Raw genomic sequence first — 12,823 nt, 5'->3', positions numbered from 1 at the left:
AATATCTAGGTTATTCACAATTGCTCATCATACAATGTTTTTGTTACTGTGTACAATATTCTTCTGGTTCTGTTCACTTCACTTTGCATCAGTTCATGTCTTTCTGGGTTTTTAAATATATATTCTCCTTGTTATTTCTTATAGTACAATAGTATTCCATTATAAACATATACCATAACTTGTTCAGCCATACTCTTGCTCAGAGAAATCCCCTCAATTTCTGATCCAAGATAGTAGTTTTAAGAACCTGCTTTCTGTACCCTTAAGAATTGAATTCTTCCTCCTTACTCAAAAGTTGGACTCATTTTCTCTTCCTCTAATTGCTCCTTCCTATTTTTCTCCTGCTTGTTTATACTAAGAACTCAGATTGCTCCTATCCTTCAATTTTACCTGCTACTCCAGACTTTCATCTCATAATTGCCCTCTAAACTCACAGTGCCTGTCCAGACTTTCTGAGCTCTCTCTCTGGCTATGATCACTTGGCCTCTGTGCCACTTTGGCCATTTAATTTATTGTCCTGTTCTGATTTCCAGTCCTATGGCCATCCATGCCCTAGTGCTTATAGTTATAAAAGAATTTTTTGTTATCTTCATTTATAATTTTGATTTGCATATTTTCTAAGATCTCCAGGATATTGGAATTTTCTGTATGCTGTGATTTAAGGTCATAATGAAACTATCGCTTTTAATTTTCCTCAGAAGTGTGTTATGTTCTCAGTTTTCCCTAGGATGATCAGAGAAAATATCAAGTCTTTGATCTTTCTGTTTATCACCCAAAATATGTGACAGAACAGAATGAATGTTGATTTGAAGTTAACTGTTTCACCACCACTCTAATAGTTCATTATCAATCAATAATTTTTAAAAATAACTACTATATGCCAGCAGTGTACTAAATGCTGAAAATTTAGACAAAAATGAAACAATTCCTTGCCCTAAAGGAAGTTAAATCTTATTGCATTCTCTTTTGTTGTTGAATCATGTCCAGTTCTTCCTAACCTTGGGGTTTTCTTGGCAAAACTACTAGAGACGTTTGCCTTTTCTTCTCTAGCTCATTTTACAGATGAGGAAATTGAGGCAATCAAGATTAAGTGACTTGCCTAGGATCACACAGCTAATAAGTCTCTGAAGCTGGAATTGAATTCAGGTCTTCCTGACGATAGGCCCACCACTCTATCCACTGTGTCACCTCGATACCCTATTTCATTCTCTATTTGAAGTCAAATAATATCTCCTATTAGTCCATGTCTCAATCACTGCTCTGTCTTCTCAATCTCTTTTAGGACATGTAATCTAGGATACAGATATCATTAATGATCCCTATTTTACAGTCAAAGAAACTGAGGATAACGACATCATATACTATCATAGATATTTATGTAAGATCCTGACTTGGCTTTTAGGGACCAGCTAGAAAGCTCTTCTTTAAGGTCATAAAGGAACAGAGCTATAATAGTCATTCAAGTCATTGCCATTGTCTGCTGTTATTATTTGTAGGCAATTACTATTGCCAACTATTAATCATAATAGTACTACTAATAATAGCATTTATATAACACCTACTATGTGCCAGGCACTGTACTAAGTGCTTTATGAACATTATCTCCTCTGATCCTCACAACAACCATGGAAGGTAGGTGTTATTAATAATTCGCATTTTAAAGTTGAGGAAACTAAAGCAGACAGAAATTAAATGACTTACCTAGGGTCATACATCTAGTATATGTCTGAATCCAGATTTGAATTCAGGTCTTCCTGACTCCTGGCAGGCCCAGTACTCTACCCATTGTGTCACCTAGCTGCTTCCATGTTATCTATCCTATACCTATTATATTTACCTGCTTTGTGATATGTAAATTAGCTTGATAATTATCTTGATATACTCAAATTGCCCAACTATATGTGATGAAGATGTGTAAGACTGACTCTATTTACCTGGTTGTCAGAGTGATTTGTAGAAAGTGTCTTTAAGACCCAGAGAAACTTGAAGAAACTGTCTTTGAAAATAACAGCCTGGCTGAGGTAACCATGGAAACCAGCTCTCAGTTCTAGGACAGCTACTGACTCATTCCAAACCAGCTCTCATAGTCTCTCTCTGAGGTGAGATAATTAAAGTCATTGTGCTTTGTCTGGTCTTGGATTTGATATCTCTGGTCAGAGACTCTATTTCTGATTGAATTTAACCTAAGACTCATTGGGTAGTCATATTGTTGAAATCTTGAGGCTGAGTCCTTTCCTATTCTTATCTTGCTGTCCTATGCTGAAAATACACACTACAAATGTCTTTGTTCCCTTGCACCTGGGAATTTATCACCCTGTTCCTGGGAACTCTTCTCCCCTAGGACCCCAGATCCCTTCCTGGATCAGCCCCTTCCAGTCCCTTTCCCACCTTCCATCTCTAAGGATTATAAAACATAGCTGCTGACCAGCTATAAGCTATACTATGTACTTTTTTGGTAGTAGACTAATTTATTTTCAGCCATGTATGTCCTTGCTTAATAAAGACTGTTTTCTAATCTTACAGGCACTTGATATCTCTTAGCAAGTGATAATTTGATATTTCTTCCTGTTTAGGGAAAGGAGAATAGTGGTCTTAGGCAAGGCCCCAGTGTTGCTCCCCTTCAGGGGAGACTTAAGTTCCATAGAGTCCATGCCTCGGTTTACAATGACTTACTCTAGAAGGGATGCTCCCCTGCATTATCAGCTCATAATCTGGCTTTTCTTTGCTGTTAGACTTCCCAGAGAGATTTTCAACCCCACTTCTCAATGTCCTGCTGAATTACTACTGGTCTTTTGATTTCCAACACAGACCATCAAAAAGAATATGGCTTTGCTCTGATGTTTTCAGGGAACCCTCACCTTATCACAGATTCATCAGCACCAAAATCTTTATCACACCTTTGTTTCGAGTTTCAGTGGCTCCTTATAGGCCTCAAGGATAAAAGATAAATTCCTCTGTTGGGTATTTATAGTATGGCCCTAGACTGTCTTTCTAAACAGATTTCACATTCCCTCCTTAATACATTCTGCATTCTAGCCAGATTGGCCTGTTTGTTAGCCCACAGACATGACATCCATCTCCTTCCTCTATGCTATCTTCTTTGTTCCCCATGCCTGGAATGTACTTCCAATACTTCTTGGGGTCTATCTCACTTCAAGGCTCAAGATCAAGCACTACCTTCTTCACAGAACTATTCCTGTTAGTTCTCTCCCCACCTCCAAGAGGTGTATTTTCTATGTATGCAATGTGTATTTATTTACCTGTACACATTGCTCTCACCTCAGAGAGCAGAATGGCAGAAAGTATTTCTTTTTTGTGTCCTTAGCACCACCTGATATGTAGTAGGTGCTCAAAAAAAATGCCTGTGAAGTTAAAGATAATAATGCAAAAAAAAAAACAAAAACAAAAACAAAAAAACACTACCACCCTAAATTTGAGCAATAAGGCATTGCAGAACTCAAAAGTAATTTCACCACTAGCCACTGCTCACTGTGCCAGGGATCTTTGCTCTTGAATTAGCAGTCTTACCCCTTGAACTCCCCCTCCTTTGCCCCTTTCCCTGGGTAATGCAATAGGCAATTTCAGGCGATAGGAACTGACAGATGCTAGCTTCAGCAGACAGCTCATGGGTCTCAGCACCGGGGTGAGGATAATGGTTTCTGGGATTACAGGAGGGTCAAGACTGACAGTAGAGACATGCAGAAGACCTCTTCCTGAGCAGTGACAAAGTTTAATGAGTTGTGGTCCACACTTTAAAGGAAAATGATGTAGGCTAAGGGATTAGGTAAGCCTTTTGCAGGAACAGTGGTTAGTAATGATTTACAAGATGGAGACAATGGATTTAGATTACCTCAGTGGCTCTAAACAGAGTTTTTTATGGATAATAAATTTCACTACTGGGGGCTACAAGAAACAACCCATCTCCCCACTTGACATAAAATTATGTTCTCCATCTAGTATTATTTTATCTTGTTTCGTCCACTGCAGACCTTGAGAAGCATATCATTGGTGCAACCTACTCCTTTTGCTCTTTTCCACTTCTTAGAAAGGCAGCAAAGTTCCTCAGGGAATAGAATGCTATATCTGGAGCCAGAAACACCTGAATTCAAATCAAGCCTCAGATACTTACTAGCCCTATGACCCTAGGCAACTTAACCTTTCATTGTCTTAATCTGCTAGAGAAGGAAATGACAAACCACTCTGATATCTTTGTCAAAAAAAACTCATGGAAAGTAAGGTCTACAAGGTCATGAAGAGTAAAACATAATTGAACAACAAAAATCTACTTAGGTTCTACTACCCCCCAGTTTTTTAATACTGTTCAAGAGATTCTTGTTTGTTGTTCATTATTTTTCAGTTGTTTCTGACTCTTCATGATTCTGTTTGGGATTTTCCTGGTAAAGATACTGAAGTGGTTTGCCATTTCCTTCTCCAGATCATTTTTACATATGAAGAAAATGAGACAAAGTGGTAAATGACTTCCCCAGGGTCACACAAGATAATAAGTGTGTAAGGTCAAATAGGTAAAATTTGAACTCAGGTCTTCCTGCTATCCACTGTACCACATGAAACAGTAGATTTTTTAAAAATGTGTATTATAGTACCTGCCCTCTTTTAATTATTTCTTATTTTTCCTGTATGCAACTTGTTTGTACTTGTTTGCTTACTACTTCTCCCATTTGTTTGTGAGCTTCTTGAAGACAGTGGAGTTTTTTTGGGGGGGTGTCTCTTTTTATATTTTCAGCACATAGCTCAGTGCCTGGAATATAGCAGAAAATTAGTAAATGTTTATTCACTACCTGACTAACTTTAGAGCAAATGAGACAGAAAGCTCATTGCCCTCTTTATATAATTACTGGATGTTACTCAATATGTGCTGGAGTATTATGATCCTGGTACTGAGAGCCTCTGATAAATTCTTTTATTTGGAGATACTTTCACCATTTCTTCAAACCTTGCCTCCCACCCCATTAATTAATGTCTATTGTTTCTTCCCCTAGATATGTCTTCTTCAAAAGCAGAGGAAAAACTCCCTTTTGTGGATATATTCAATGAGGATGAAGCTGAGAGAAACTTTATGTTGTCCAAACCTCTCTGCATCATTATATTTGGGAAACCAGTGAGCTATTGTTTCTAAATTTCCATCTGATAAACATTTTGCTTATTTTGCTTTGTTATGACTGTGGATGTTGTTAGCTAAGCATCAGAACAATATACCATTTTTGCTGGGTTGATTTTTTTATTAGACTACTTATAGTTTTGTTCATATGAAGTCAGTCTGAAATGAACCTAGCCCTTACCGTGGGCCACTTTTTGTATTTGTCTTAATACTTGCAAAGTTTTATTTTGCCCATAAACTAGAGAATCTCACTCTATGATTAAGAAATCAGTATATCTGGATTTCAGGAAGCCAAGACTCTCTCATGATATCAAGATGAACACTGTGGCAAAATGTGGAATGAATGAATAACATACTTAGGTGGATTCAAAACCGATTGTTCAATCATACCTTAAGAGAGTTAACAAGTAGATTAAGAGCTACCTGGCAAGGCTTTTTTTTCCCTTCATCTAGTTAACATTTTTAACAATCATTTGGGCAAAGATAGAGCTGCAATTTGTATCAAATTTATAATTTATGTAAAAGGGAAAGGGAAAGCTAATTCATTGATAGAATCAAGATCCAAAAAATCTCAATAGTTTGAAATGATGAGCTACATTTAATAAACCATCTATGACTATGTTGGTATGGGTACTCCCTCTACTGATGCAAGTCACAACCTCTCTATAGCTTAATAGAGTTTCCTTAAGAGTCACTGGGGCAGGGGAAGCTGGGTGACTCAGTGGTTAGAAAGGCAGACCTGGAGACAGAAGATCCTGGGTTCATTTCTGACCTCAGACACTTTCTAGGTGTGTGACCCTAGGCAAGTCACTTAACCCCAATTGTCTAGTCCTTATCGCTATTCTGCCATGGAACCAATATTTAGTATTGGTTCTTACTAGTTCCAAGGCAGAATATGAGTGTTGTTAGTTTTTTTAAGTGTCACTAGAGCTGAAAAATTCCTCTTGCAGCCAACCTGGTGATAGTTTCTCTGAATATAATTAAATTGGTCTCCAGATAATAAGCAAATACCTACAGGCCATATTCAAGCTTAATAGGATGTACCAGAGCTTGTCCTTTATTGATGTAGCATTTAAGAACCCAGAATCTCTTCCATATCACCTTGAAGAAACAGAAAGTTCTGAAGTGTATCTGAATGTTAGTTACAAATTGCATTTTCCTCTAGTTCTCTCCTTTTTTCCCCAAAAGGGGAACAGTTTCTTTTTAAGTGAAAACATGGTAAGAGAAAAGATAATGAACACAAAAGAAAAGCAAGGAATATAGATAATGAACCCAATAATATACCACCAAAGATCAGGAATTCTTAATATTTTCTGTCAAAGATCTCTTTGAAAACGTACCAGGTAAAGACTATGGATCCCTACTCAGAATGATGCTTTCGATTAAATGTATAAAAGAAAATCTGTAGGTTTTCAAAGGAAACTAATTATTTTGAAATATAGTTGTCTAATTATTTAAAAATGTTCATGGCCCCATATTAAGAACCCTGTTTTTAGCTTTCTCTAGTAAAAGTAACCCAAAATACAATGATTATAATGTATTATTATGTAAATGTAAAAATGTATTATTGTGTAAAAAATGGATGAAAATCATTTTAATACTGATGATAATTTTCAAAACAAGCTTGAAAGGTTAGAGTATTCACAGACTTGCATTTTGTTTTAATATTTGTTGCAATGCTGTTTTACTGGTTTTAAATTAACTTATGTATCTTAAAGGGTGTTGGAAAGACAACATTAGCCCAAAAAATATCACAGACATGGAAATGTACTCGTGTTGAAGGTAACTATTACCTATCCTGCTTACATAATATAATCATATAGGTATATTTTGAATACTTCTTTTGCTTAATATCTTGTTTGTAGAATTTTAACATAGAAAAAGATCATGAGAAATCACTTAATTCTTTACTATGTCTCCTGGAAAGATTGTATCTTAATATCCTGGTAGAAAGTTGTATTTCCATGTAATGACTTGCCAGAAGAATTAATGAAATCTTCTCAAAGTTTTTATAAAAAGTAGAACCAAAACTATGCCATAGTTATTTTTTCATCTTCTTATGTCCTCTGCATGATCTTTTACATATAGTAAGTGCTTATCTATTATGACTGCTTTGGGATGGATGTGATCTTGCCTAAAAGTAAAGAAATGAAAGGTATATTCTTTCCAGGTCTCCTCCAGTGCTGCTAATCTATAATTCAAAACTTTCTCAGATAGAAATGAAATATACATACATTCATCAGCCTTATTTTTAAGAAAGGATAATTCTCCAACTTTCTTTGCAGTATATTTTAAAATGTAGTAGGCCTCACCATAAATTCCTTCATCTTAAGCCATTTCCTCTTCTTCTGTCCTTAAGAAACATGAAGAATAGCTCATCATACACAAATAAATTCAGATTTAAATAATTAGAGAAGCATTATTGTCGGATGGGCAGAGCCAATATATTTAAAATGATTATCCCACCTAAACTAATTTATTCCATGCCATCCCAATTAAATTACCAAAAATTATTTTATTGAACTAGAAAAAATAGCAAGAAGGTTCATTTGAAGAACAGAAGATCAAGAATGTCAAATGAATTAATGAAAAATGTAAAGGAAGGAGGTCTAATAGTACCAGATTTTGAACTGTTATAAAACAGTAATTATCAAAACTATCTTGTAATTGCTAAGAATAAAAAAAGTAGATCAATGGAACAGAAGAGACATACAAGAAACAGTAATAAAAGATCATAATAACTTTGTATTTGACAAAAGTATAGAACTAGATTTTGGAGACAAAAACTCACTATTTGTAAAAATTTGGAAACAATTGGATAATAGTTTGGCAGAAAATAGATATAGGCCAATATCCTATGCCATTCACCAAGATAAGATCAAGGTGGATGCATGACCTAGACATAAAAGGAGAAAGCATAAGCAAATTAGAACTTCAAGGAACATATTACCTATCAAATTTAAGGATAAGAGAAGAATTTATGAATAAACAAGAAAGAAAGCATTGCAAGATGTAAAACAGATAATTTTGATTTTATACAAATAAAAAGATTATAGTCAAGATTAAAAGGAAAGAAGAAAATTGTGGGTAAATATTTTATACTTTTTATGATAGATATCTCTTATCTAAAAGAGAGAACTTTGTTGAATTTATAAGAATAAAAGCCATCCCCCAATTGATAAGTAGGCAAATTATATGAACAGATTTTAGATGAAGTAATTAAAGCCTTATATAGATATATGATGCTCTAAATCACTACTGATTAAAGAAATGCAAATCAAAACAATTCTGAGATATCTCATGCCTTTCAGATTGGCTAAGATTTGCTAAAGGGCAAAATGACAAATGTTGGAAGGAATATGGAAAAATGGAAACACTAATACATTGTTGGTGGAATTGTGAACTGATCTAATCTGATCATTTTGGAGAGCAATTTGGAATTATGCCAAGAGTTATAAATTTCTATATACCGTTACACTCTGTTTCCCAAGGACTTTGGGAAGAAAGGGAAACAACCTATATGTTCCAATGTATTTATGGCAGCTCTCTTTGGGGTGGCAAAAAACTAGAGATTGAGGGGATGTCCATCAACTGGGGAATATCTCAACAAATTATGGTATGTGATTATGATGGAATATAACTATATTCCATCTATAAAAATGATGAGCAGGTTACTTTAAAAAAAACTTGGAAAGAATCTACATGAAATAATGAAAACTGATGTGAGTAGAAATAAGAGGGCATTATATACAGCTATAGAATTACTATTTGAAGAATAATTTATAAAATGTCCACTTCCAGTGAATAAATGGAAAAATAGAAACACAAAAGACCATCTATGTATATGCATATCTTTTCTGTTGTGTTAGAAGGGGATGGAGAGGATGAGGTACCTGCGAATGAATTCTATTAGGCAAATAATTTGTTAAAATATCATAAAATAAAAATAATTCAAATAAGAAAAAAGAATAGCTCATAAGTTTCCTCCATATAATAGTCTTTCAGTGATTTGAAGAATAAGATTATCATTTGGTCTTCTTTTCTCCTAGCTAAATAGTATCAGTATCTCTAACTTATGATTTCTATTTCTTAGCTTGTTTAACTGTCTTTTTATGACTGTGCTTGCATGCCTATTATTTATTAATAAAATTGAAATCCTAACAATGAATACCTTTTAGAAAGAGATATGTCACATCTCTTCTCCTTTTATTCTTTTTCATGGGAGTGGTGGTTTGGGATGGGGGGGAGGCCTTTTTTAAGTGAAAACAGTATTTACCAGTCATTGGCTTTCCAGTCTTGGCTGGAAATTTGTGTAGAGGTTTTATCAACTGTCTCAACCTGTCTATCTTTAAAACAAATATATTCAAGCCATTTTCATCGGTGTGTATGCCTTGACTGTGGTAAGGTCTGAAAAAAAGGAGGAAAAGGAAAAGGAAGAAAGAGAAGAAAAAATAAAGAAAGAATTGAAATTTTTAGTTGATTTAACTAAATATTTTAGAGTGGATGGATTCTGTCACCTATAAAAGGTCTTAATCACCTTGAGTTCACCAAAGTTATAGAGCTATCCCATGATGACCTACCCACCTAATATCTGTCTTTTCAGTCATTTTAGGCCTTCCATAGGAATTCTCCCTTCTGGACTTTGGCATAGCTAGCCTGTTCTACAAATCACCTTGATTAATTAATTGATTGTAATATGTGAATAGCTTTTATGCACATATGGAATACATTAATATATTGAAGAATACTGAATCCATTAACAAAATCATGATATGGTTATTTTATCCACATGTTTATAGTTTTCTTATACCATTCTAATGTATCTTATTCTCTTCCATGAATTTTTTAGCGCTGTCACTTTTGGAAGAACATATTAATTCTGGAACTCAACTGGGAATTATGGTAAATAAGTGCAAATTACTAAATTTGTTTGCAAATGAAGAAGCAATATATATATATATATGTGTGTATGTATACATAGATACATGCATATATCTTAGAAAGTAATATGTCATATCTTTTACTGCTTTTAGTTATCTGATATACTTATAAAAGGACAAAGTATTCCAGAAGAACTTGTTTTGAGGATAATGTTGGAGAAGCTTCATTCTCTGGAAGTTATTCACTTTGGTATGTTTATTTTTATACATGCCCCAAGTTATCTCAATGCTGTCTTATCTTTAGTATAATCACTTGGATTTAGCAACCAGCTTTTAACTTGAGTTTGGTCTCTTATTTTAATATAATTTGTCAACAAGATCTAATGTTGTAGTAACTCTATTTGATAATCTTGAATAACTGTTTCAAAGTTGCCCATCAAAAGTCCTTAGCCTCTTTGAAAATCTTGCCTACAGAATGGTGGCAAACTTTAAAAATGATACAACTGTCTACCACCACCAAAGTCATTATCATTAATGACAACAGAAAGCATTTATTGCAAAAGTTGTTGAGGAAACTGGATAAAAACTGTTGGGAAAATTGGAGAGCAATTTGGTGGAAAGTAGGTATAAGCCTCACTTCACTTACTAAGATAAAATCGAAGTGGATATATGACCTAGATATAAAGGTCTATCTTAAGCAAATTAGAACAGGGAATATATTACCTATCAGATTTATGGCCAGGAGAGAAATTCCTTAATAAACAAGAGAGAGAGAGAACATTGTGAGATACAAAACAAATAATTTTGATTACATTAAATTTAAAAGATTTTATACAAATAAAACAAACAGAGCCAAGATTAGGAAAGCAGGAAGCTAAGGGAAAATCTTTACAAACAATTTCTCAGATAGAGGTCTCATATCTAAAATATGTAAAAACTTTGTCAAATTTATGAGAATATGAGAAATATTTTGGGGAAGAAGAAATCAAACCATACATAGGCATATGAAGAAATGCTCTAACTCACTACTAATTAGAGAAATAAGAATCAAAATGACTCTGAGATATTGTCTCATACCTATCAGATTGGCTAAAATAATAGAAAAGGCAAAATGACAAATATTGGAGGAGATATGGAAAAATGAAGACACTGATACACTGATTGCAGAAGAGTGAACGGATTCAACCATTTTGGAGAACAGTCTTTAATTATACCCAAAGAGTTACAAAACTCTGTATATCTTTTAACCCAGGAATACCACTATTAGATTTATTTCCCAAGATGATCAAGAAAAAAGGGAAATAACCTATGTGTTCTAAATTATGGCATCTCTCTTTCTAGTGGAAAAGAATGGAAATTGAAGGGATATCTATCAATTGGGGAATCGCTAAATGAGGCATATGATTGTAATGGAATATTACTGTGCCATAAGAAATGATGAACAGATTAATTTAAAAAAAACTTGAAAAGACCTACATGACGTAATGACAAGTTAATATTTGAAATGTAAACTGTGAAAATCCAGCTCCAGAGAAAGGACTGATAAATAGAAACAGAAAAGACATGGGTTTTATATACACCTTTTTTTTTTTTTTGGTCAAGTGATATCTCTTCTAGTAGGGGAAAGGGAGGGAGATACCTAGGAATTTTGATGAAACTAACAAACAAATGAATTATAGAATAAATAAAATAAAAGATAAAAATGGATAGAGAAAAAAGCATTTATTACACATCTACTCTGTATTAGGTATTATGTTAATAATGGTAGCTAGCACTAGCATAACATATATCAGACTATTTGCCACCCTGGGGAAAGGGAAAGGGAGTAAGGAAGGGAAAAAGAATCTAAATTGCAAATTGTCAGATAATGATTGTCAAAAATAGTTTCTATAGGAAATTGAAAAAATAAAGTATAGACCTCTCTTCAAAACAAATTAACTAATTACTAATAGCTAAAGAATTAGCAAATAAACCAATAAAAATGAATAAATAAATGAAAGAAGGCTCAAAAATGATAGCTAGCATTTATATAGCACTTTAAGATTTGCAATGCCCTTACAAATTTTATCTCATTTATCCTCACAACTAAGAGAGAAGTGTATTATTAAACTTTTCATCCTACTTAGTATCAATTCTAAAATGGAAGGTAAGGTTTTAATATAAAAAAAGAAAAGAAAAAGATGGGATTTGAATGGAGTCTTCAAGGAAGTCACTGAAAAAGCAAGCAGTAGGGAGATAGAGAATCATGTGGGTGGAATCCATATCTTCTCTTGATCATTGCTTAGGTTTTTTTTTTGTTTTTTTTTTAACATTTATTAATAATCATTTTTAACATGGTTACATGATTCATGCTCCTACTTTCCCCTTCACCCCCTGCACTCCCCCCACCCATGGCCGACGCACATTTCCACTGGTTTTGTCATGTGTTCTTGATCAAGACCTATTTCCAAATTGTTGGTAGTTGCATTGGTGTGGTAATTTCGAGTCCACATCCCCAATCATGTCCACCCCGACCCATACGTTCAAGCAGTTGCTTTTCTTATATGTTTCCTCTCCTGCAGACCTTCCTCTGAATGTGGGTAGCATCTTTACCATAAATCCCTCAGAGCTGTCCTGGGTCATTGCATTGTTGCTGGTACAGAGGTCCATTACATTCGATTTTACCACAGTATATCAGTCTCTGTGTACAATGTTCTTCTGGCTCTGCTCCTTTCGCTCTGCATCAGTTCCCGGAGGTCTCTCCAGTTCGCCTGGAACTTCTCCAGTTTGTTATTCCTTTTAGCACAATAGTATTCCATCACCCGCATATACCACAGTTTGTTCA

General features: G+C 34.4%; 1 protein-coding gene across 1 annotated transcript in view; it reads left to right on the top strand.

Annotated features, from left to right (window-relative positions):
- Positions 1–5,002: 5,002 nt before the first annotated feature.
- Positions 5,003–12,823, top strand: part of AK9 (adenylate kinase 9) — a 170,258-nt gene continuing 162,437 nt past the window's right edge. Inside the window, exons 1-4 of the mRNA XM_044675407.1 lie at positions 5,003–5,119; positions 6,838–6,901; positions 9,969–10,021; positions 10,153–10,249. Of these exons, the coding sequence (XP_044531342.1) occupies positions 5,003–5,119; positions 6,838–6,901; positions 9,969–10,021; positions 10,153–10,249 (331 nt within the window). The remainder of the gene's footprint in view (positions 5,120–6,837; positions 6,902–9,968; positions 10,022–10,152; positions 10,250–12,823) is intronic.

The sequence above is a fragment of the Gracilinanus agilis genome, chromosome 4 (assembly GCF_016433145.1).
Source record: "Gracilinanus agilis isolate LMUSP501 chromosome 4, AgileGrace, whole genome shotgun sequence".
In the NCBI taxonomy this organism is placed as follows: domain Eukaryota; kingdom Metazoa; phylum Chordata; class Mammalia; order Didelphimorphia; family Didelphidae; genus Gracilinanus; species Gracilinanus agilis.
The sequence above is the reverse complement of the archived record's forward strand: the minus strand, read 5'-3'. Positions and strand labels throughout refer to the sequence as shown.